Source organism: Nannospalax galili, unplaced genomic scaffold (genome assembly GCF_000622305.1).
Source record: "Nannospalax galili isolate Female #2095 unplaced genomic scaffold, S.galili_v1.0 scaffold339, whole genome shotgun sequence".
Taxonomy (NCBI): domain Eukaryota; kingdom Metazoa; phylum Chordata; class Mammalia; order Rodentia; family Spalacidae; genus Nannospalax; species Nannospalax galili.
Window position 1 is genome coordinate 431,837 of NW_008344185.1, and position 25,985 is coordinate 457,821.

General features: G+C 38.2%; 2 protein-coding genes across 4 annotated transcripts in view; one reads left to right on the forward strand and one right to left on the reverse strand.

Moving 5' to 3' along the window:
- The window catches only part of Mier3 (MIER family member 3), a 31,151-nt gene extending 13,184 nt beyond the window's left edge, over positions 1-17,967 (forward strand). For 2 of the 3 annotated variants that reach the window (XM_008840378.3, XM_029567056.1), the window contains 9 exons: positions 1,068-1,188; positions 2,453-2,538; positions 2,952-3,024; positions 5,191-5,342; positions 7,607-7,688; positions 9,526-9,620; positions 13,562-13,689; positions 13,769-13,911; positions 14,021-17,967. In XM_008840378.3, the coding sequence (XP_008838600.1) occupies positions 1,068-1,188; positions 2,453-2,538; positions 2,952-3,024; positions 5,191-5,342; positions 7,607-7,688; positions 9,526-9,620; positions 13,562-13,689; positions 13,769-13,911; positions 14,021-14,472 (1,332 nt within the window). In that variant the 3' untranslated portion in view covers positions 14,473-17,967. The remainder of the gene's footprint in view (positions 1-1,067; positions 1,189-2,452; positions 2,539-2,951; positions 3,025-5,190; positions 5,343-7,606; positions 7,689-9,525; positions 9,621-13,561; positions 13,690-13,768; positions 13,912-14,020) is intronic. The other variant, XM_017799954.2, reaches the window with a different exon arrangement.
- Positions 17,968-19,279: 1,312 nt separating this feature from the next.
- Positions 19,280-25,980, reverse strand: Setd9 (SET domain containing 9). Its single transcript, XM_008840379.3, has 6 exons — positions 25,777-25,980; positions 23,945-24,312; positions 22,882-23,005; positions 22,433-22,548; positions 21,482-21,587; positions 19,280-20,184 (listed from the first exon to the last, which is right to left on the reverse strand). The coding sequence occupies exons 1-6, from the start codon at positions 25,872-25,874 to the stop codon at positions 20,097-20,099; spliced, it is 900 nt and encodes a 299-aa protein (XP_008838601.1). The 5' UTR covers positions 25,875-25,980; the 3' UTR covers positions 19,280-20,096.
- Between the last annotated feature and the right edge of the window lie 5 nt (positions 25,981-25,985).

The window sequence follows — 25,985 nt, forward strand, 5'->3', positions numbered from 1 at the left end:
TGTTGCTGTGATGAAACACTGATCAAGAGTAACTTGAGGAAGAAAGGGTTTATTTCAGCTTATAACTCTCAAGTCATAATCCATCACTGAGAGAAGTCAGAGCAGGACCTCAAGGTAGGAGCCTGGAGGCCGGAACTGAAGCAGTGACCATGGAGGAACGCTGCTTACTGACTTGCTCCTCCTGGCTTGCTAGGCTCACCATTTGGCTAGGCTACTTTTCTTATATGGCCCAGGCCCACCTGCCCAGGGATGGCACCACCCACAGTGGGCTGGTTCCTTCAACAGCAATTAAGAAAATGCCTCACAGTCATGGCCACAGGTCAATTTTGAGATTCCTTCTCAAGTGACTCTAGTTTGTATTGTTGACTAAAGCTAACGAGCATACACTTTCTGTGAGTTACTGTGTCCCCCTTTTCAGTAATCATTCAATATTGAGTACCAACTATGTACCAGTACACTTAATAAATATTCATATGTGCTACTTATTAAGCTATATCACCAGGCAGAATTCTTGGTTAATTGGACTTTTTAAAACAATTGAAAGAGTAGCATTTGGAGAGATTTTTAAAGTTTTCTTTACTCTGTTGACAAAAAGTGAATATAATTGTTAACCACTTAGACGTCATATTTTTTGTTGTTGTTTTTGTTTTGAGATATTGTCTCTGTTGCCCAGGCTGACCATGAACTCCTAGACTCATGTAATTCCCCTTCCTCAGCCTCCAGATCTGGAACTATAAACATATACCACTATGCTAGAACAGATATTTTTTCTATAAATTCACAGAAAATGGTATGCAGCTTCCAATAAGTTCTTGACAATTTAAGTGTATAATTGTATTTTATTATTCTTATTTGGTAAGTCATTAAAAATTAAAAATAGCATATGATTAAAGCATATGATTAAATGTTAAAAGTTATTAAATACTTATGTACATGAAGTAAATTATAGAACTTTAAACTTTCAAAACTAAAAAGGCATGAAGTAGTTCTTAATTACATTCTGTGTTATAAAAATGAAGAAAGCATTTCTCTTAACCAATATATGTGATCATTTCTAACTCTTGCAGGAGGAAATAGCAAAAGACCTATTGTCAGGGGATGATGAGGAAACCCAGTCTTCTGCAGATGATCTGACACCATCCGTGACTTCTCATGAAACTTCAGATTTCTTCCCTAGGCCTTTACGATGTAAGAAACCCAACCCCTACCTATTGACATTAGCAAGGATTCCACAGACTTGAGGACATTTCCCTCTTCTGAGTAGCGAGAATATTCTTATCTTAGTTTGTGTCTCCATTGCTGTGACAAAACAGTCCGACCAATACCAACTTGGGGAGGAAAGGGTTTATTTGGCTTATATCTCCCAGGTCGCAGTTCATCCGGGAGCCCAAGGTAGGAACTCAGGGCAGGAACCTGGAAGCAGGAGCTGGAGCACAGCCATGGAGGAACGCTGCTTACTGGCTTGCTCCCCTGGCCCCTGCTCAGCTTTCTCCCTTATCCAACACAGGCCCATCTGCCCAGGTGTGGCACTACCCACAGTGGGCTGGGCCCTCCCACATCACTCAACAATCAAGAAAATGCCCCGCGGACATGGCCACAGGCCAGTCCAATGGAGGCAATTCCCCAATTGAGGCTCCCTGAACCCAGGTGTGTCAAGTAGACACGATAGCTATCCAGCACAATTCTAAATTTTTTACATAGTTAAATAAAATATTACCATAATCTAAACAAGATTATATTATTTCTTACTGTGATGGGGTGAACTCATTTGCTGTTAAAATAGAAACATTGACTTAGTTTGGCAAGGCTGCTTGATTTCTTTCCTAAGGCTCTCGTTTCGCTGTGGTAACCTATCTTAGTTCAGCCACAAAACGTTATAGATTTTATTTTTTGGATTTATTATAAGGTCCTGTTTAACTGTTTTGAAAAGTTAACAGTGCTCAAAAAATATTTTTGTTTTTAGTGATTCTTTTTTTTATTTAGTTCTAGTGTTACCCTTTAATATTTACTAATAATGCTAAAAAGGTTTTAAACTGAAATAAATGCTTATTTGCAATCTCACTTCTTTTTTAAAGATACTTTTATGGTTAAGACTGTTGAGTTAGTAATCTATAAGTGTGCAAAAGAACACTTGATGGACTCACTTAGCTATCTGAATGCAGCCCCTTCTGATTAGCCCACTGAGAATTCCAGTGCTTTACTCCCTTCTCAGGTGATGAAAACTGTTTCCTTTTACTTCTAAGATAGTGGTTTGCTATAATAATTACAAGGATAATATATACTCTGAGACACTATAGAGTTTTCAATATTTTTTCATTTGACAACTGTTGGTTTTGAAAATAGTACAGATTTAATGAGAATTAGGTGAATCTCATTTATTCAACAGGTTTGTAAAATACAAAGAACATTCTCTTAGGTGCTATAAAAGCTTTTTGAATTTTCTACTTTTAAGCAAATACCACATGTGATGGTGATAAGGAATCAGAGATTGAAGATGTTGAAACAGACAGTGGTAACTCACCTGAAGATTTGAGAAAGGTAAAAGTTGAATTACTATCATAATCTAGTAGAACATTTGGACTAAATGCCTTTAAAAAACATTTCTGAGTACTGGAGAGATGGCTCAGCAGTTAAGAGCACATACTACTTCCTGCAGAGGACTGGAATTCAGCTCCCAGCACCACATCAGTTGGCTCACAACTGCTTGTAACTCCAGCTCTGGGGGGCGGTGGGGGGGGTCCTACATCCTGCAGGCATCTGTACTCATGTGCGCATACCCCCCCCAATTAAAAATAAAATGTTTACAGAAACATTTATGAAGCAGTTTATAATAATTTTATTGTTTGAGATGAAGTTTCTTTTGATTTATAAAAACAGTTTAATGATTGGGATTTTTTTTTCTTGTGTTTATATTTTTATAATGTTGCTTTTATCTCTAAATTTTCCTGTAGGAAATAATGATCGGTTTACAGTATCAGGCAGAGATCCCTCCTTATCTTGGCGAGTACACTGGTAATGAAAAAGGTAAAGCAAACTTGATTTTGACAAATGTTTGGTAGGCCAAACTACCATTTAATGTGTTGATTTAAATATCTGATTATATACCCACCCAGGCAATATAAAGATAGATTGAGCATCAGAGGAGCTTCCAGAATCAAGATATGTAGGCCTGACTTTGGAAAAACAACATATCAAAAGTAATCCTGAAGCTGGGCCTTGTAGTACCTGCCTATTATCCAAGTACTCAGGAGCCTAGAGCAGGAGAATCAAGAATTCAGGGCATCTTGGGTAGGATACATACACAAGACCCTGTTTCAAAAAGACAAAATGAAAAATAGTAATCATGACACAGAACCCTGACCCACAGTGCTTCCTAGGCTGTGTGCTCAGTACCTGTTCAGATAGCAAGAGCCTCCTCAGGAGCTTCATGCTGGCCTGCTTCTGCCTCAGGAGACATGGATTAAATCTCATCACCTGAAGTCATGAGGATGTTACAAACAATCTTTTGGAAAGAAAAGTCTTAGGAAAAAAGAGACTCAGAGAAATTATTTTGTCCTGCCTCTGAAAGAGCAGGAGGGTGAGTGTAAGGGTTCTTCTGCATTGACCGTAACTACTATATATGTACAGGATTTTCTCATTTTTAGTAGATTCCATCTCTATTTGGTTCTGAGAGTTTGGAGCAGATAGGCTATTAAAAATGCAGGTGTGCTTTCCTAACCTTGAGAGTCAAGATTTGGAATATTTCAACAGGTATTGGGTCTTTTCCCAAATGAGTTAGCTCATCCCTTGGAAGTCACAAGGGCAAAAACTACCCAAACCCATCTTTCTTCCTTTCTTCCATGCTATATTACCCCCCACTTAAAAGCTAGAGGGCTGCTTACCCAGGGGCCATTAGTGTTGGCAGCCACTAGCAGCACCATTTTCCTAAACTACTTTCAACCTAAGGAAGATACTTGTATCAGGGAAGCAGGCAAGAGCTGATGGTCTTCAGCCATACCAACTGCATACCCACACTCACATGCTACATCCCTCCCTGGATGTGAAGTTGGCCATACGTCCTTTGGCCAAATGTAGCAGAAGTATTCCCTCCCCATTCTGCAAATTAAGAGGGTAGGTGTACCTCCTGCATATTTTCAGGAACTAGCCCAGACTATTTTATCTACTTCATTTATGAGCAAAGGAAAGAAACTAGTTCCAGAAACTTCTATAAAAATAAAATTAGACTTTAGTGGGCTACATACTGATCTATCCTCTATTCTAGAAAAAGTCAGTCTTAATGCTTCGTAGGTCTGCATCTTAACTTTCCTACCAACAGTACTTATCTTACATGATGGAAAACAAAGCATTTATGGTCCTGGTATGTACTAAAGTGTCAATAATTGAAGCTTTGAGTAAGATGGTAGAATATGTCAATAAAATACGTACCTTGTTTTAATGACATTTCATCCATTTATAATGCATCAGTCATTAAGGGACTTTAGAAAGTCTACTTCTCTTACTGTTTGCCCTTCTTTCCAAAGCTTCCCTAGGAAGACTATTAATCTGCTTTCTCCTTTAAATAAAAATTCACTTTTGATAGAAGTAAAGGGAAAATATGACTTTGTCAGGCATTGGTTATTATCTGATATTTTGGTTTTGTTTTTGTCGTGTTTGCAATTTTAGTCTCTGGAAATTTCATAGTCATTTGTAGAACTGAGGAGAAAATTCCAAAGAGATTATTAGATAATTTAACAGGTTCTTCCTGCAGTAGTATAGTATACTAATATGGGCTAGACATAGAAACCTTCTAGATGATCAGCAAATGAATTTACCAAAATAGGTCCTTGCTCTCACCATTGGAACCCAGATAGTAAAGTTAAAAATTTTGTTTTGCCGGGCATGGTGGCGCAAGCCTTTAATCCCAGCACTTGGGAGGCAGAGGCAGGTGGATCTTTGTGAGTTTGAGGCCAGCCTGGTCTACATAGTGAGTTCCAGGACAGCTGGGGCTACAAGGAGACCCTGTCTCAAAAAGACAAAAAAAAACAAAAAAAAACCAGTTTTGTTTTGTTTTCATGCCGGTGAAAGACTACTCGTCTGACATTTTTACTTATCCCAGTATGTGTAACTGCTGTCAACAAACAGGAGGCACACTCTGTACTGTTTTTAATGTGTTCACTATTTTTAATGTATTAATGTGATTTTCTTTATCAGTGTATGAAAATGAAGACCAGTTACTGTGGCGTCCTGATGTGGTTTTGGAGAGTAAAGTTAAGGAGTATCTTGTTGAGACCTCATTACGAACTGGACATGAAAAAGCAATAGATAGAATTTCTTCAGGAGCACACACAAGGGACAATGAACAGGTATACTTCATTTTTTGTTGGAATATCACCCATACCAACTAGCTTAACTTCAAATATTTAATTTCAAATAGTTCTTAAGTATGAATTAGATACCTTTTTCTCAGAAGTTTGTGTGTGTTTGTGCGTGCGTGCGTGTGTGTGTGTGTGTGTGTGTGTGTGTGTGTGTGTGTAGGCCAAAGGTTTGATCTTTGTTTCCTCCTTGATTGTTCACTACCACCACCATATCATCATCACCCTTATTTGAAACTATGTAGCCCTGGCTGACCTGGAACTCGATATGTAGACCATGCTGGCCTCAAACTTGAAAGCTCTGCCTGCTTTGAATCCCAAGTGTTGGGAATAAAGGTATGCACCATCGTGCCTAGTCACGTTCTTTGAAACAGGGTCTCCTACTTAACCTGGAACTCATTGATTGGGCTAGACTGGCTGGCTAATAAGCCTCAGGGATCTTCCTGTGCTGGCCTTTTATGTGGGTACTAAAGGGCTAAAGTCAGGTCTTTATGCTTGTGAGACAAGCATTTTATTGACTGAGCCATCTCCCTAAGCCACAATATCTTTTATTTGAAAAAATTTTAGATTTATTTTATCTGCAACTGTTGAAACTATAGTGATTTGTTTGGCTTCTTGGTTTTCTAGTATTTTTTTTTTAATTGTTATTTCAGTTGGCATTATACATTTATGGCTTTTGAGTTTAAAGTCATTATTTAATCATCCTTTATTTCTCAACATTGCTGAATCTCATTCATGCTCTATGTCTTGATGAGTTAGCTGTAAGTCCCAGAGACATTTGGAAGTAATAGTGATTTAGGACCTGCTTGTGGTGGAAGGAACACATCTATCTTTTCACATTAAGAATAATGTTGGCATTTGGCTTAATATGGGACCTTTATTATGGCAAAACAGTATCTCTCTGTTTATAACTATTACAGTTTCTGTCTTGTATTAGAAATGGATATTGATTTATCAGGGGTTTTTATAGCAGCTGTTGAATGGTTTTTAATATATTCAGCACTTTTCTAATGCTGAGCCATTCCTACCTTTACAGAGATTTACTACATATACAAGGTGCTTATTATTTAACTCAGTTGAATCCTGTCTAATGCCATTTATTAGATTCAAAATTTCAAATATTTTTAATAGGAAGAAATTGATTGAAATAATACTTTTTTGTAGTAAGTGGAAATAACTGAGCCTATTGTGAGATTGAGTCACTGAAGTGTCAGTGCTTCTGCTATAGGCCTTCTGCTGCTCCCTTTTATTAAAATGCTGACAAGCAGGGTAGAAATGACATCAAGAGACAGACAATAGTTGTAATTTTTCCAACTACAAAAATTGTCATAAATTATGAGATTTAGCTGGGTGTGGTAGTGCATGCTTGAAATCACAGCACTTAGGAAGAAGAGGCAAGAAAATCAGTTCAAGATCAGCCTTGGCTACAGTATGAGCTAGAGGCCATCTGGGGCTACATGAGATCTTATTTCAGTAAAACCCCAAAAATAAAATAAGTGAATTTTCCTAGTGAAAATGCCCAGCAATTGAAAAAGTCAAGAATGATGCTCATAGGTGTCTTTTGGGTGAGAATGAGTAAACTAGGTGGTAGACAGCTCAATGGGTAAATAAAGAATGAAAGCCTGAGGTTGGGTCCCCAGCACTCACTTTTAAAAAACAAAAAAGGGGTCAGTGTAGTGGCACATGCCTTTAATCCCAGCACTTGGGAGGCAGAGGCAGATAGATAGATCTCTGTGAGATCCAGGTCTGGAGCCTGGTCAAGTTCCAGACTAGCTGGGGCTATAGGGAGACCCTGTCTCAAAAAGCCAAAAATAACCAAACAAAAAATGCTGGCATGGCAGTGCATTGGGAGATGGAGATAGGATGATCCCTGGGGCTTGGTGGCCAGCCAGTCTTGCTAATGGATGACCTCCAGGTCCAGTGAGAGAACCTGTTTGAAAAAATGTGCAGAATAATCCAGTAAGACACCTGACATCAACCTCAGGGCTGTGCAGATGTATGGATGAATCATGCAAACACCTGTATGTGCACCATATATCACACACAAAGCTGAACTCATGAAATACTAGAGTTAGTTTGAAGGATGGATGTAGAAGCTAAATGCCTAGGCAAATATGCTCAAATGTCATGATATTAGAAAGCATTTTAGCAGTATTTGTCAAGACTCTTACAGTTACCTGTGTCTTAGAATGCTGTTAGATAAGACCTGTTGGTAATTTTTATTGAATGGAGTTCTTTCTCTCTTGACCTCTTAGGCATTATATGAACTTCTCAAGTGTAACCACAATATAACAGAAGCACTGGAAAGGTACTGCTGCAATGGAAAGGCATCTCAAGGTAAGAAATACTTGGATTAGAAAAAGACAAGAAACAGGGATGCAAACGAGGATAAGCAAGTACTGTAAGGGACAGAGAAAGCCTGTAACATTTTTCTAAGATCTGTGTTCACTTTCACAGGAAATAATTATTTCCTTTTCTTGCTTTCTGTTTTTAGACGTACCAGAGACTGTTCAAATACAAATTAGTTGCCCCCTGTCATCTCTACTTTGTAGAAGAAATAGTTACAGAACAAAGCAAACCCTAGAAATGATATTATATCCAAAATAATTAGAAGAATGATTTTTATGGTCTCATTGAAAAAAAACTGGGGACTTTTTTTAAAAGGCAGGGTTTCCCTGTAGACTAGCTGGCCTGGAACTCACTATGTACACCAGGCTGGCCTCAGTCTTACAGAGATCCGCCTGCCTCTGCCTCCCGAGTACTGGGATTAAAGGTGTATACCACCATGCCTAACTTGGGAATCTTTTAGTTGTTTTTATTTAAGTCAGAAAATAAAAAAGACATTTGGGTTAAGAAAAAAAGAAAAGGACTAGCAAAATGGTTTGGCAGGTAAAGGCACTTGCTGTCAAGCCTGATGACAAGGAAAAAAGATGTTTATTATTCCATGGAGTTTATTGAAACAAATTTAGTGAACATGTAATAATAAAATTTTATAGTGCTTTGTTTATGATTTTTCTTTTTTGGTCTTTTTTTAATATTTTATTTATTATTTTTATTTTATGTGTATGTGTGTATTGCCTGCATGTAGGTAAGTGCACCCATGTCGTGCAATGCCCACAGAGAACAGAAGAGGCTGTTGGATCCCCTGGAACTGGAGTTACAGACAGTTATTAGCTGCCATGTGGGTGCTGGGATTCAAACCCAGGTCTTGTGCAAGAACAACTAGTGTTCTTAACCACTGAGCCATCTCTCCAGCCCCATTGGTCTTTTTAAGGCATAGTCTCTCTGTATCCCCCGCTGGCCTAGAACTTGCTATGTAGACCAGGTTGGCCTTGATCTCACAGAGATCCACTTGCCTCTGCCTGGGATTAAAGGCATGCATGATCACACCCAGCTGTTTATGAATCTTAAGAAACATGGTCAGGGGGCTAGAGAGGTGGCTCAGCAGTTAAGAGCACTGACTGCTCTTGCAGAAGACCCAGGTTTAAATTCCAGCACCTGCATGATAGCTAATGATCATCCTTTAACCCCAGTTCCAGGGGATCTGACACCCTTCTGTCTTCTGCAGGCACTGTACTACATGGATACACCTACATACATGCAGACATAACACTCATACACATACAGTAAAAAATCATAAATCAAAAAAAATTACAAACATCGGGCAAGCTTAGTGTGGTGGAACATACCTGTAATCCAGCACTGGGGAAGCAGAGGCAGACAGATCTCTGAGATCAAGGCCATTTGGTCTGAGACCCTGTCTCAGAAAGAAGAAAAAAACAAAAGCACAGTGAACAGGTCCTGAGGGAAAACACCCGAAGTTGACCTCTGGCCTCTGCATGCATCTGTGCACACACAGAAAAAAAAGTGTCTAAGAAGTAGAAAAGCAACTATGTTTTTTAAAAAATCACCATTAAATCCTTGTTCCACAATGCAGAAAACAAAAGATGTTTATGTTTTATATTCTAAATTGCTAGTATGTGTACTTTGGTAATATCTGAAATACCCCGTGTACAGAACAGGTATGTGTATGCATTTGCTTGTGGTGCATATGTATGTACATACATGTATGAGAGAAGAGTGAGTTTGTGGCCTTCTGTGGGGAAAACATACTGAAGATAAACCAGTGATTAACAGAGAAGAGCTGTGAGGCCGTGACATTCTTGTTTTTTAGAAGGAATGACAGCATGGACAGAAGAAGAATGCCGAAGTTTTGAACATGCACTCATGCTGTATGGAAAAGATTTTCATCTTATTCAGAAAAATAAGGTAATTAGTATGGAGAAATTGCTTACTAGTTAAAGTGAATATAAGCAATGATTTGTCATTTGGATTTTGGAAAAAAAGGAGCAGTTTGTTAATGTTCCCTGCTAATAGCATTTCTACTCTGAACATGATTAGAATTTGCTTATGGGATGGCCAAAAGTCCATTCTCCTGTCTTTTGACATGATTTAGTTACCATATTCAAATATAGCAAATGAAGTCACTATATTTTTCAGGAAGCTTTACTCTACTTTTTCTTGACTTTTGCTTTTTCCAAACTGTTTGAATGTTGAGGTTTGTATTGAGTGATGAGGACTGACGTTACAAAAAAAAAAAACCAAGGAGAAATATGAGAGAGAGAGAGAGTACTACTAAAAACAAAATATCTTTAAAAAAATTTTTATTATTTTTATTTTATGTGTATGCGTGTATTGCTTGCATGTAGGTCAGCACACCGGTTTCGTGCAATGCCCGCAGAGGTCAGAAGAGGCTGTCAGATCCCCTGAGACTGGAGTTATGGACAGTTGCCAGCTGTCATGTGGGTGCTGGGATTCGAACCTGGGTCTTCTGCAAGAACAACCAGTGTTCTTAACTGCTGAGCCATCTCTCCAGCCCCCTAAAAATATATCTTAATCACTCCCAACTTCAAATTACACGTAGGGATGTGGAGCAACAGGAACTCCATTTGTTGCTAGTGTCAACATAAAAGGGAACTACCACTTTGGGTAACTGAATTACTAAATATTTTACTGAATGATTTAGCAGTCCTACTCCATGATATTTATCCGGATGGGTTGGAAAACTGTTCACACAGAAACCTGCACACAGATTTTAAGAGTAGCTACATTCTCAAAACTTGGAATCAGTATCTCCTTTGAAGTAAATACATAATCTGGTGACAGTCCAGACAACAAAATATTATTTATCACTAAAAAGAACAAGCCTTCAAATACAAAAAGACACAGGAATATCTTAAAATTTTATAACTGAATGAAAGAAGCTAATTCAAAAAGGCTACCTGCATACTATATGATTCCAACAACATGGCATTATGGAAAAATCAAAACTACAGATAAGATCACTGGTTGTTAGGCAGAAAGGCGGTATCGATAAATAGTGAAACTGTTCAGTCTGATACTGTAATGGTGAATACATGTCACAAGCCACCAAGCATACAGCATCAAGCATGACCCCTAATGGTAACTCTGGACTTTGGGTGGCAGTGACATAGGAAGTTTATCATATTTAGCAAGTGTACCATTCTAGTACAGGATATTAATAGCAGGGGAAGCTGTGTATGTGTAGCAGCAACAGGTATATGTATATGGGAAGTCTGTATTTTTTTTCCTCAATTTTAGTGTGAGCTTGAGCTACTCTTTACAGACTTAAGATATAAGGTTTGTGTCTAGAGTCATTCATTTTATTTTTTGAGTGTGAATGTCCAAGTGTTACTAGCACCATTTGTGTAAAAGACTATCCTTCCTCTGTTGAACTGCTATGCTCCTTGGCCATAGATCAGTTAGTTTGGGTGTATATTTGTGGTGTTATGTTTCTGGGCTTTTTTTACTCTTCTGTTAACCTGTTTGCCCCCAGTATCACGCAATCTTTTTTCAGTCTTTTTTCTTGAGACAGGGTGTCATTGTGTAGTCCAGGCTGGCTGGCCTGGAACCCACTATGTAGACCAGGCTGGCCTCAAACACAAAGAAATCTGCCTGCCTCTGCCTCCTGAATGGTGGGATTACATTCCCAGCTCACACTATCTTGATTACTATATCGTTGAAGTCTTGAAGTTAGGTAGTCTCAGTCTTTTTTTTCCTGAGTCTTTTGCATTCCATACAGAATTAGTTACTAGTATCCATAAAATTACCTGCTAGAGTTTTATTAGGATTTTTGTTTTGTGTTTTTGTTTGTTTGGCCTTTCTGAGACAGGGTCTCCCTGTAGCCTCAGCTAGCCTGAACACACTGTGTAGACCAGGCTGGCCTTGAACTCAAAGAGATTTGCCTGCCTCTGCTGGTATTAAAAGTGTGCCACCACCATGTCCAGTTGCATCTTTAGATTTTTAGAAAGAATTGGCATCATACTAGTCTTCCTATCCATGAACATAGAATATCTCTCCATTTATTTAATTATTTTTTAATTCCTTCTTAATCAGCATTTGGTAGTTTTATTTACATAGATCTTTTTTGAGGAGTGCTAATATAAGTAGCATTATGTTTTTAATTTTCAATTTCATCTCATTAGTGAACAGGAAAGTAATTGACTTCTGAATTATTATAATTAGTGTTTTGTTTTCTTTTTAGCCAATGTCTACTTATGTGGTTGGCCTGGTTCTCACTGTGTAGCCCAGGCTGACCTCAAATTTACAGTGATGCTCCTGCCTTAGCCTTCTCAGTGCTAAGATTATACTTATGTACTGCCTACCATACTTGGCTAGAGCTTCATCTTTGTGGTTTAATCCTGAATCCTGCAACCTTGCTGTAATTGCTTGTTAGCATTTTATTGTTTTCAGTGTTGGGGATTGAACCTATGGCCTTCTACTTGCCAGGCAAGCCCTTTACCATCCATTCCTGACCCTCTTTTCAGTATTCATTTTGAGACAAGTTCTCACCAGCTTGCTGGTCTTGAACTCACTTTCACTCTGTACCCAAAGCAGGCCTTGAATGTGAGATCGTCCTGCTTCTGGAGCCTCCCACCTAGCTGGGACTACAGACCTATGCCACCAGGCCCAGCCACTTACAGTTTTGTTGGTTCTTTGGAATCTGCTGCATTGATAATCATGTCATTGGTGAATGGCAGTGATTCTTTTCTCCTTTTCTCTGTTTCTAGTCTTACTGCATAAGCTACACAGTCCATTATTATGTTGGAAATTCCATGCTTTTAGTATGTTAGAAAGCCTGATGTTTTCTCATAGATGAGCTGCAGTTTTTAGTATGAATCAAAGAAGTTTATGTTCAAAGATGTCTGGGTTGTCCTTTTAAGATGAAATAAAACCATCTATTTTGCAATAACTTATGAAATTTACTCTTAATACATTTATTCCATAAACAATTATACCCTTCCACTTACCATATACTGTTTTAGGCACTAGAGATACATCAGTGAATAAGACAGAAAAGGTCTGTGGCTGCAAGAAGCCTGCATTCTCTGAGAAGACTTATAGTTAATGATGTTTGTTGAAAGGTATACGGTATTTCTTGGTTTAAAAAGCTTGTCTCTTTAGTAGTCTTATATCACAACTCTGGAATCATTCTGAAACAGTTTTGTTAGGTACTGATACATCAGGGAAGAAAGTGTTTATTGGATGAGATAAAGAAGTTTGTTTATATATCTGAACTCAAGTTGTTGCTATTAACTGATGGTTGGAAGGGCCTTAGTTTGGGTATAAAGCCAAGTTTGTGTTTTGTTTTTTTTTTAAGTTGTTAAATCTATTGAGCTAAGAATCATATTTGTTGATTCTTTTGCAAGAGGTTCTTAATCTCTTAGATAATGGAATCCTTTGATGATCTGGTTGAGACTGTCACTTCTGCCCCTTTTATCTGTCTATAATTTGGGAGAATTAATAGATCCCAAGGAAAACCATTCATGGACCCATCCTTGGGGATTGGCTATTCCCAGGTTAAGAACCCCAGCAGTAATCAGAGTTCTAGTGAGAGTTCAGTGAAGAACAGTAAAGAATGACAATTGTTTTAAGATTTTAAACATACAGAATAATTTATGCATGCATATTTTGTTTTATAATCTAATACACTGTATTTTTAAACAACTTGTGCTTCTGAAAGATGTCTCATTATTACATGTAAAGACATTTCACTAATTAAAGTGTTTAGAATTTCATAATTAAGATAGAAAATAAGACCTATAGGTTGATGTTTCAGTGTTGGTGGGTCTTGCTAAAAACTGGGTTGGGAATATGTTTGTTTTTAAAATCTGCACTTTTTTCATTAGGTGAGAACAAGAACAGTTGCCGAATGTGTAGCATTCTATTATATGTGGAAGAAATCTGAACGTTATGATTACTTTGCTCAACAGACAAAATTTGGAAAGAAACGATATAACCATCACCCTGGAGTTACGTAAGTACTGTGGGCTGGACTTCAGTGATTTTTATTTTTCACTGTGATGTGCAGTCAAGATTATTGTTATGTTTTTCAGGGACTATATGGATCGTCTGGTAGATGAAACAGAAGCTCTAGGTGGGACAGTAAATTCTTCAGCCTTAACTTCTAACCGGCCTGAGCCTATGCCTGATCAGCAGCTGAACATTCTCAACTCTTTCACTGCCAGTGACTTGACAGGTAAAATGAAGATGGTTTTGTGTTCTTTAGTCCTGCACAGCACAAAATTGGATCCTATTTGTTTCACATGAAGTGATCACTTACTTAAACCTTCTTTCATTTTTTTTAGCTTTGACCAACAGTGTAGCAACCGTCTGCAACCCCACAGATGTGAATTGTTTGGATGATAGCTTTCCTCCACTGGGAAACACACCCCGTGGACAAGTAAATCATGTGCCTGTTGTAACGGAAGAGTTACTCACCCTGCCCAGCAATGGAGAAAGTGATTGTTTTAATTTATTTGAGACTGGATTTTATCACTCAGAGCTAAACCCTGTGTGCAGTGAAGAATCAGAAAGACCAGCAAAGAGATTGAAAATGGGCATTGCTGTCCCTGAATCCTTTATAAATGAGGTTTCTGTAAATAATTTGGGTGTAGACTTTGAAAATCACACACATCATATCACCAGTGCCAAAATGGCTGTCTCTGTGGCTGACTTTGGCAGTTTGTCTGCCAGTGAGACAAATGGATTCATCAGTGCCCACACTCTGCATCAGCATACCGCCCTTCATTCAGAGTGACATGACTGAGAAGCCCAGGGACAGTGGGTGTCCAGTACCAGTAAACTTGAGGGGAGCTATCAGGTTTGCATAGTCTTTCACTGGAAGTTTGAACCTTTTTCACTATGACATCAGTGATGTCAGTATGTATAGAACTATATCTTGATTTATCAAGAGTATTTTCATTTTTCAATCCATAAATGTGGAAATGAACTATGATCAGCAGAGTTGGGAACTAAGATTGAACTCTGTGGTGCAGCTTTAAGCTCTGCTTCTCTTCCTCATCCCCTAATACCTCTTCCCACCTCCTCCTCCTCCTCCTTTCGCTCTGTTCCCTACTGCCCTCACTCCCAGTTTTAAAACCTGTAGACAGAGGCCACCAGCTCAAAACCAGCACCGATGTTCTGAACTGAATGGTGTGGCTTCTCTTCATGTAAATTCCTTTTGCCATAGTGGATGCAGTGGAATAACAATGTTTACAGGTACCAACCCCAATCCCTGCTCAATGTAGCATTTTTTTGGTTTTATTTTCTTTATTAATAAAAGCAGGGGTAGGTTTCTTTAAACTGCACAAACATGCAAGGATTTTTTTAAAAAATGGAAACTTCTCTCATGTTATTCAACTAGAGCACTTCAGTTTACAAGAACAGCAAGACCATCTTTATGGAAGCCAGCATGAGGAACTGTGTGCAAATTATGAAGACTTGCTTGGATCCTGTTTCAAAATTCTAGACCAGGGCTACCTTACACAGAATTGGTCATTTTACTGCCAAGAGACTTCTGTGTAATTTCATTTATTGACTAAAAATTTGGCATTTGAAGATGTGGTATTCATAAGGGGTTTTGTCCACCATTGTCAAGATTGTAATATTAAAAAAACATACTGGTCACTGATAATTTAGTTTATTCTGAGGCAATTGACTTGCAGAGGCACAGTCTGTAGAGCCCAGGAAATTGCTACTCAGTGGTTTGCATTTTGGGACACTTCCTCAGTTTGTAGCACTGCAGTTCAAAGTGTTACTATTTAGAAAGACTTCTAGACGTTATACGTAATGTGGAACCTTGAAGTATACTTAAGCTATTTTGTTTAGCTTGGACAGTTGGCAAGAAAAATGTGAGTTCCTATCTGAATGAATGGTACGTTACCACTTTTAAGTTTTAAAAAGTGATAGACGTTCACATGCATCTCAAACTCTTATTTTTATTCCAAGTGTTGTGAATAAGAAGCCATTGTCCTAAACTTTGGCCATTTTGCTCTATTAGACTTGCTTCTTTAAGTTATAAGGTAAATCAAACGATATATAATACAGTGTTAGGATATAATAAGCTTTGCTTTTATAGTACAGTTAAAACAATTACTTTTTTTTTTGCACCGTCAATTAAAATTTTTGATTTTTACTAGTTGTGTTGCTTTGCAAAAAAACTTAAATGTTTGGCTGCATTGCTAATACCTGTAAGTGTAGGTCGCTTCAAGGTTGTGCTGATGAGTAGATAGGATGTAGTGGTCTTAGTGATTGAGAGGGAGGGTATTTATTATACAAACTGTGAACTGCAATGCCATCCTTAGTTTTGGATGATGTGTATTCTTGTTTTTCTTTGCAGCATTTTAATGAAGATTGCTTTGAAGTGTTTACGCAGTAGCACATTTACTATAAAATTTAGTTTAGCACAGAGGACAAAGGTAGTTAAATTAATAACTTAAAATCAGACTCTAATTTATACATCTAAAGTCTAGTATTCCTGTATGCACACAGTAAATAATGGGTAGCCTGTGCTCTATGTTGCTTTCTGATATTTTTATCCAAGTTGTTAGCTTCTTATTGCTGTGTTGTGCTAAACTTCAAACCTTATTTTGTTAAAAATCAGTATACTTTCTATAATTTAGTAAGATACTGGGCATACTCTTCCATTGTTATCTTTAATTTTCACTCTGGGTTTACAGTGGCTGGTCTGTATAGGTAATTTACACAAAGATGACTGAATGCTAATACCAGTTACACTTAAGTGAACATGCCCATTCTCATTAGCTGATGCAGTAATATATTCAGTTTATCTATGCATTGCTGGGATCTTGATAGAAGATGGAAACAGTGTTTCTTATCTAAAGTTTTGATTATCAGCAAGTTAAATGGACACTTTAGTTATTTAAATAGATTTTTTGACCAAAATCCAGAAAATGATATGAGAGAAAAATAAATTCCAGCTACTTTAATAGATTTTTAAATGCCAGTCTGATGTTAGCCTCTTAGAGAGTGCTACCTAGCTGGCAACGTTTACTTTTAATTCCTTGTTCAAATGAGGCAATAATTTGCAAGATTTTTGTATATACGTGTAAATTCTTCATATCTTTTTAGATCTATCAATATTTTCTGACTACTCCTGCCGTGTATAATACCATTTTTGTGCATGCTTGATGTGACATTCATAAATTGTACCACTATGACTTTATTCATGTAAAATAGCTATTTATTGAATTTTCTTTCAAAAGCTGGATTTATTGGGTTTTCTGTCTCCATTTAAATATCTTAACAGAGAATTTGTTACTGTTTATTAAAAGAATTGAGTTTGAAAGCATAAAAATTCTGATTTTCAATCATATGAAGAAAAAACAATGCCTTTATTAAGTGTTAAGCACAATTCTTATAGCAAACTGTGATAAATTCTTTGTTGTCTTTTTTCATTTGTCACATTATTTTCATACGAACAAACCAAAAATTCATGGTGAGCAGTTGCAGTGTTGGCTGATCCATCTTCTATGTACAGGGAATCGAAGAGGACGGTGGCTTCATTGCGAAGTGTACCTGGTGCTGTGGTTCTAGCAATACTTTACTTTCTGAGTTGTACTTCCATCTTTCCCGTGCTAGCTGCTTAAATGTTTAGTTTCCTCTTGTCATGGTCAACTGCTGAATTTACTTGAAGGATGTAGAATACTGTTTAAAAAATACTAAAGTCTGTACAATTAGGTCAAAGAATTGTGCAATTGTTTCCTTTTTAATTTTTAAAATTGAAGGTCATAAATATTTGAGAATGCCAGACCTAATAGAGTAGTAATACTATTTAATTTAACCAAAGTCTAGTATTTCAACTTTGAATGTAAACTAACGAACCTGACCACCAAGGAGATTGTTTTCCCAGAGTTTCAAAGCACATTGTCTACGAATGGAAATTGAAGTAATTTATAAAAATATTGACATTACTATGTTTTTTAAAAAGTTCCTAATTTTTTCACTAAAAGGAGGGAAACTTAGTTTTATTGTTAAATATGGTAGATAATATTCCTCTTAGATGACCAGTGATTCTAATTGTCCCAGTTTGAAATAAGTACCCTGTGAGTATGAGATAAATTAGTGACAATCAGAACAAGTTTTAGTATCCAAATGTTCAAGAGGAAGTTGCTATTGTTGCATTGATTTTAATATTTGTACATAAACACTGATTTTTTTGAGCATTATTTTGTATTTGTTGTACTTTAATACCTGGTGTACAGTTCCAGAAATAAAAATCTGGAAATCCTTTTTTTTCCTGGTTCGTGTGACTATTTGCCAAAAAAACTAAGCTAATCTTAAGCGATACCAATTTGAGAGAAATACTGTTTTCTTAAATCCTCTATAATAGCTTTTGATCCATGAATAAATTCTAACAACCCCAAAGTGAAGATTCTCATTTAATTCAGGAAACACTGAATATCTATTTCAAACAGTTCTAGACAATTGTGTCTTTTAGGAAGGCATAGAACTGAAATGTGATTAGAAATTAAGACCTAACAGATTAGTATTTATGATCAACTAACTTATCTATAATATTCATAATTGTGTTGCCTCTGGTCATAACTTTCCCAAATCTTCATCTTTTCAAGCCAAAGATCTTACTTAGCCTAATTTCCAATATTCTCCGGTTCTCATTTTTAATTAAAAAAAAATTATGTGTATGAGTGCTTTGTATGTAAGGAAGTGCACCCGTGTTGCCTGTGGAGGCCCGAAGAGGTCATCGGGTCCTCTGGAACTGGAGTTAACCTGTAGTTGTTAGCTGCCATGTGGGTGCTGGAAATTGAACCCAGGTCCTCTGCAAGAGCAGCCAGTACTCTTAACTGCCAAGCCCTCTCTCCAGCTGCCACTTCCCATTCTTAATATCCAGACTGCAAATGATACCTGCGTTTTATACAAGACCAAAATTAAAAGAAAAAAACAAAACAAAACAAAAAAGACCCCACCTGTACTCCTCTGCCTTCATTACTTGTCTAGAACCACCTGCCATCATTTTAAAGCACCACAGGACCTTCCCATGGTAGATCTGTGTGGACACAATAGCGTTTTAAGGGTGTGTCAAGAAATTAATCACTGAAAGGGCAGTAGTGGAAACGGAAGCCAATTAGGAAGCTATTGGAATTGCAGTGACTGAGGTAAATAAAGCTGGTGACATAGCAGTGAAAGTAGTCAAGAATCTGATCCTAGAGTTCTGTGAGGATTGAGGAGCCATGTAAATGACATCATCCTAAGTTTGGAACAGGATTCAGGAGGATGGAGATCAAAGTAACCATTAGGAGCAACCCTCGAGGGCAGGTGGCTTCAGAGCTGCATGGAGCTGGGCTGGCTTGCTGATATGCCACACCTCTGAATTACAATAATTTTGTCAACAGCTGGGCTGGCTTCTCCACACACAGCTGAGTCCACAGAGTCCACAGAGAACTGGATGGGTGTTAACAGTATTCTTGTGCTAAAGCAACCTCTTGTGCTTTTTCTTAGTAGTGCCTCCCTTGGTGTGGAAATGTTCAATGAATAGAGGAAGCAGGAAGATGACCCTATTTTCCTTTTATCCAGTTGTAACAATTTGTAAATTACACACATAAACACCAATTTACTCATGGCAACATAGTAGGGTTTTTTTTTTTAAACTTTATTCTCAAAAAATGAAAATTTTACAGAAGTTTGTACACATCAGCAGTGCTATAAGAATTGTTGGGGCTGAAGACATACCTCAGTGCTTAAAAGCACTTGCTCTTTCAGAGAAGCAGAGTTCAATTCCCAGCCCCCACATCTGGCACAACTGCCTGTAACTTCAGCTCCAGGGGATCTGACCTCCTCTGTCCTCCACGGATACTTGTACGCATGTGTACGCACACACAAAAATTAAAAAGAATTGCTAATGCTTGGCTAAAAGTTCATGAACATCTACAGAGGTATACAAAATAAAACCTGAAATGATAAGTTCAAGTCTTTTTTTCTTTTTTTTTTTTTTTTTGTCTTTTTGAGACAGGGTCTCTCTGTAGCCCCAGCTGGCCTGGAACTCACTATGTAGACCCCAGGCTGGCCTTGAACTCACAGAGATCTGCCTGCCTGCCTTTCATGTGCTGGGGTTAAAGGTGTGCACCACCATGCCCGGCTAAGTTCAAGCAGTTTTAATAAACTGTGAAAGCCAATTTAAATTGGAATTGCATTATAAATTTGAAATTGTAATCAAGCAAATAATATTTATCTTGAAATTGTAACACAAATATAACACCAATCAACAAACACATTAAAAAAAATCCCTACTCCAATTAAATCTCAAAATACTTGTTCTTCAGGTGGAACAGAGAAGTGATTAACAAAAAACGTTTAGAATTAACAGAACAACTAAGTAGAAAAATGAATTTTTAATTCACTAAGTTAGCTGACAATTGTGTAGTAGTTTGAAAAAAGCTCTTCTCCTTGCTTGATGTCCCTAAGTGCGACAAGAACAACACATCGAAGTGGGCTGAAGAAAAAGAAAAATAAATGTAGAAGAATTCAAGTACAAGTTTGCATTTTAATATACTCAGTATGGATTTTATAACTGTATCATGCTCTAGTCACATTCCTGCTTTTCAGTTAATGTACTGTTTCCATGAGGAAATAGTTCCTTTCACACAGGTATTGTGGAGTGTCTATAGAATAATCTTTTGAAAGAGCACAACTCTGCAAGTTTATACAACCAACCACGTCTTTGAAAACATCTCTGTCATTTCCAAAATGGGAATTACAAAAAAGGATTGTAGTCTTTTAAAAAGAATTAGTTTAACATTTTTAAATACATATATCATATTTTGAAAAAGACATTTTAAATTAATTGGAATTTAAAAACACTTTTTACGGACATAAGACACTGACTTCTATGTACACCTTCAGGGTCCTTGTGGCACCAATCTGCAGAGTGTATGGCTAAGAAAACTTAATAGTTAAACACAGATGCATATGAATATACACAAAAGGCAGTGAGCTTGTGATTATCAATATTGGTGGTGATTATGGGGGTTTTTCTGAGACAAGGTCTCATGTAGCTCAGGCTGGTCTTGAACTTGTTATGTAGCCAAAGGCAACTTTGAACTCCTTATCCTCCAGCTTCTACCACATAAGTGCTAAGTTTATAGACATGGACCACATCATATCTGGCATAAAATTTTAAATATAATGAATAGTCCAAGTTTTAAAATATTCATCTTAAAAGGGTATTTTAATAGGTTCCATAAAAAGTTAGCAACTCAGTGAAATTATATAAATATGTATTCTGAGCTGAAAATGGTCTGCAATCCTAGCACTCAGGAGGCTAACGCAGGATCTTGAATTTAGGCTAGCCTGAGCTACAATGTAAGATGCTGTTTCAAAAATAACAAAAAAAGACTTGTCTGCAGATTTTTATAGAAAGGAAAATAATAACAGACTCACTTGAAAAAAGTTTTAAGGCTAATATTTATAAAAACATTTTTCATTGCCTACAATGAAAAAAATGGGTACTAATAAGCAGACTGCGCTTATTAAGTGAAAATTTATTTCCAGATAAACCTATATTAACACATTAAGGTGGTGTCATGAACATAAAAATACAAGTTACTTGTGCTTATTTTAACAGACCTGGGATTCAAGCCCAAAAATGTCACACATACTAGGCAAATGCCCTACCACTGAACTACCTCCCAGCCTTCATTTTTTTCTACTAAAAAGAAAAATGTATCCCAAATTCTACAAAGCTTGTTTTTCTACATAGAATATAGGAAATGTTCATTTAAAATACTAACCTGTGTTTTTCAGTGCTGTAGGCAATGTTTGGAAGATACTGCTTCAGTTCTATGGGGAAATCTGCAGGCACATCAAATTCCTGATAACAGACATTAGCTGCTCTGTCTAGGAACAGGCACCGAATTTTTAGAGAAAAAGCCATGACACAGGGTGAGACTAAAAACAGTACTGAATTATGATACTTAACATAGTTTTCTACATTACTGAAACATGCTCAAAGTATTAACTAATGTTTTCTGGGCACTTCTAGAGTAAACGTGTTTCACTTTTGTTTTTTTGCTTTAGACAGGGTCTCCCTGTAGCCCAAGCTGGCCTGGAACTCTTATGTAGACCAGGCTGGCCTCGATCTCATAGAGATCCACCTGCCTCTGCCTCTCGAGTGCTGGGATTAAAGGCATGCGCCACTGTGCCAGGCTCAGGGTCTTCTTATGTAGCCCCATGACTGGCCTTGAACTCCCAGTCTTCCTCCCTCACCCTCCCTGGTGCTGGAATCATACCCATGTACCTCCATGTTCAGCTTCATAGCTTACTTTTTAAATATTAGGAATTAAGGGTTCCAAACAAGTCATTTGGCTAAATAAAGGAGTTAGGCTTCAAGTTCATGTTTCCCTAGCACCAAAGCCTACTTACTACACACTGTATCAAACTTTTACCTACAGGAGTTGTCTTTAAATAGGTGACTCATAAAATTTAGCAGTAAAAAGGGATACCAGTTTAGTGACTAACTTGAAAGGCTATATCAAGACACTGACAAAATACTCTTCAACTGTTTTTAAAAATACTAAGATAATAATGATCAAAAGGTAGTATCTTGCCTCATAAAGTTACAGCAACTGAAGTACTTTGAATAGCTGAGATGTTACTCAACTGCCTTTGGCACTTAGTCACGTAGTGAAGGAGAATTAGCCATTGTTGTGTCTCATGTTGAAAGCCCCATGATGCCAACTTACTGTTTGAACAATTGTTGACATATTGTCCTATAGCCAGTGGATTATGAATTTCTGATGTTAGCCATGAACTATCACTCATTTTTAAAGGGCCAAGTTGATCTCTCCCATTGCAAGATCTGAAATAGATGAAAGCATTAGCTAAGGGACTGTTCTTCTATGTGTTAAAATGGGAATTCAAAATTAATCCTAGGGGCAATTTCTTTTTAAAAAATTTCATCCATCATGCAACTAACTATACAACAGCCATCTAAATAGATTTGTTTTGAGACAGTCTTACTATGTAGCGCTGGCTGCCCTGCACATGTACCATCACACCGTTAAAAAAACAGTGTACCCTCATCCGTTTAAAAAACGGATGTTTTTTAAAGTACAGATGTTTAGGTTATAATTATTATGACAAATGTGGTTCTTTATCTTAAAACTAATTTTTGAATATGGACAGTACTTACCTGTATACAACTTTTGATATTCCTTTGTCATTTCCATCAATGAGGACCCCATCCAAACACCTAAAAATAAATGGATTTCCAATGGACTGAAAAAAGATTGGCTCATACTTCTGATATACTGTACCTATTTGACAAGACAAAGACAGCAACACATAAAAGTCATAAAAATCTGTATTAAAGACATTTGTCAACATAAAGAAGAAAAATCTGTCTTATCCATCTTTAAAATAATTCATTAGTTTTAATCCCAGCACTTGGGAGGTGGATCTCTGTGAGTTCAAGACCAGCCTGGTCTACATAGTGAGTTCCAGGTCAGCTGGGGCGACAGGGAAACCCTGACTCAAAAAGACCAAAAATAATAATTCATTAGTGTTCATTAGTTGTACGAAATGATGGGTTTATTATGATACTTTCATACATGTTCTTACATCTTTTAAATATTTCTTCTCCTGTCTAGAACATTAGTTTTTTTGTGGGTACTTTTCCCCTTTACAGAGTTTGTTCCTAATGGCTGATAAAGCACAGAACCAACTGTCCACATAGCAGAACAAAATATGACTATCTTAGTAATATGAACAGCATATTTTAGGCTCAGCTTTACAATTATAAATTTAATATATGTATATGTATATTTAATATATAAATTTAAATACATGTATATTTACAGTAGAATATGATTTGATAGCTACAAAAATATTTTAAGAAGTGCATTTTGTTAATGAATAATGTAGACTTAAATGGGACCAGATGAATCTGACACTCAGGCTGTTTTTCCTTTCACTGGCAAAGGGAAGGAAAAAATATTGGGTGAGTCCCACAAAGATGGCCTAAGAAAAATGCAATTAAAAAAAAAAGAAAGAAAAATGCAATTAAACAAATAGTCCAGCATACTTTTTAAGGCACAACATACAAGGTTAATTATGAAATTACAATTTTTTTTTTTGTCTTTTCTAGGGAAACTTGGTTTTCCAATTCAAACCCTTACTCTGATTACAGGGCTACGCATTTTGTTGAACTTTATTGGTATATAAGAAATTCTTGACAGTACTAATTTAGCTGTTACCAGGATACATAGATACAACTGTGCCTCTTGGTACCAGTCCTTTAGTGACGAAGACACCTCTTCCTGCAGAAATCAATGAGCTAGTTCCCCGGGCAACACTGAAACACAAGGTATTATAAAGAATGTCTTCTGGCTTAGAGATATTTTGCTGTTGATATTTGTTTTCAAGCAGATTCATCCTATGATGCTCAAATCCCAGTAGGTGTTGATATTTTGATTTAACAGGTTCTGGAAGCATAGTCAAGAGATCTGATTGTTTATTGAAATCATTTACGAATAGAGCTTGGAAAACTTTCAGTAATGTTCCTAGAACATCTTCATCTGAGATAATTTTGTCTTTGGATTCCTCCGGAACATATCGAAGAGTCCTGAAAATGGGAAAAGTTTCCATTCACTACCCCTTCAATGGATAAAAGTGTTCTTGATGCTCTCTGGGTCATGGGCCTTAATGACCTAGAAGATTATTCTCAGGTATTGAAAAGGCATAGAACTAAGAAAAAATTTCTTTAGGGAAGTTCGAAGTTACCTAACTCCCAACAATGCCCACATAAGTAGCCACTGTTTATGAAAAGGCCCATTCTATCCCACATGCTGTTGAGCACTAACACACTACTACATTTTCTGCAAAGAAACTGAGGCCTGGCGTTGTCAGGGAACTCGCCCAAGGTACTAAAAGCTGTAAATGAAAGAGTCGTAAGTAGAAATACATCTCAGCTTTCCAGCAAAACCCTCATCAGCTACTTAATATTCTCGCATAAAAGAATCCTCCTAAGGGCTTTTCCTCACAGGAGTGTAGCTTCAAAGGTAAAGTCACATCCTTGTCATAGTCTCTTGAGGGACTGGTAACTTCTTTGACTACATCACTTTTACCTCCACAACTATTTTGTACTAATAGTACTTTTGCATCTGAACAAAAAGGAAGCCACTCTTGCTTCACAATTCTACAGCAGTGATGTGGCAGCGATGCACCTGAATTCTCGGTTTCACATTATGAAATTCCGTCGTGTGCCTATTTAGTGGGCGTTGTGTGGGCTCCCTGCATATCAGCAGCACGTCTTGAACTAAACCCAGCACCTGGGGGACCCCTCAGCAGCCGGCTTGTCCTCGGCATTAACCCGACAGTTTTTCGGGGCTTCCCGCACACTTGGGCGCCTTAGCCACGCCAAGCTGTTAACTCTTCGCCGAACTGAGGTAGTTTCACCTCAGAAGTTCACAACGAGGCTTTGAAAATAACCTTAGTCTTTTCTGACGAAGCTCTGGCACCTATGACTTGGATGAGAAAAGGCCCACACTCTCGTCAGTCTTTTTCAGTTTCTACTTGCTTAGCGGCAGCGTCCCAGGAAGAGAGGACTGGCAAAGGAGAACCGCGAGCTCGGTACCCGAGCCTGGAGCTACACCGGCGCGGCGCCTGCTGGGAAAGGGGCCGTAGGCCCCGCCCACCCAAGGCTGGCGTCGGCGTCCACTTCCAGCTTCGAGTCCCCACTCTACTAACCTGGTCTCGCGTGCCTCAGACCTACCCACTTTGGACTGCACGCGCCTAAGGCTCCGCCTCCATGGGCCGACCGCCCCATCCCTCTGGCTGCCTCAGGTTCCACCCACCTTAGGCTCCGCCTTCTCGGCCCACCCACCTCAGCCCTTTGCCTGCCTCAGGCTCCCCCACCTCAGGCTCCGCCTCTTCTGCCCACCCACTTCAGCCTTCCGTCTGCGCCAGGCTCCGCCCACCTCAGGCTCAGCCTCCCCGGCCCGCCCGCCTCAGCCCTTCGCTAGCCTCTGGCCTAGAGGTGTCCTCGGCCGGGACATAAAGTCGTGGAGTTCCGCCACTCTGTCCTCACCTTGGGTTGTTGTTTAGGTTGAGTGCGATCCAAGGGACGAAGCGGTACTTGTAACGGCACCATCGCCGCCACAGGCTCTGCAGCGGGCCACCTGGCATGGCTGCTTGGCCGCGCCGTGAGGACGAGGGCGCGGGAGAGGCGGGTGGAAGTCTGGGGCACGCCCGACCTGGGGAGGAGCTGGCCGCGCTGTCCGGCCCTCCCGGCCCCTC

Excerpts from the sequence above, each read along its gene's own strand:
- Setd9 (XM_008840379.3), bottom strand. The coding sequence starts at position 25,874 with ATGCCAGGTGGCCCGCTGCAGAGCCTGTGGCGGCGATGGTGCCGTTAC. Across the intron at positions 21,588-22,432 it reads TGTCAACAATTGTTCAAACA|ACAGAGCAGCTAATGTCTGT; the intron begins GTAAGTTGGCAT and ends GCCTGTTCCTAG. Across the intron at positions 20,185-21,481 it reads TACAGCACTGAAAAACACAG|CCCACTTCGATGTGTTGTTC; the intron begins GTTAGTATTTTA and ends CTTTTTCTTCAG.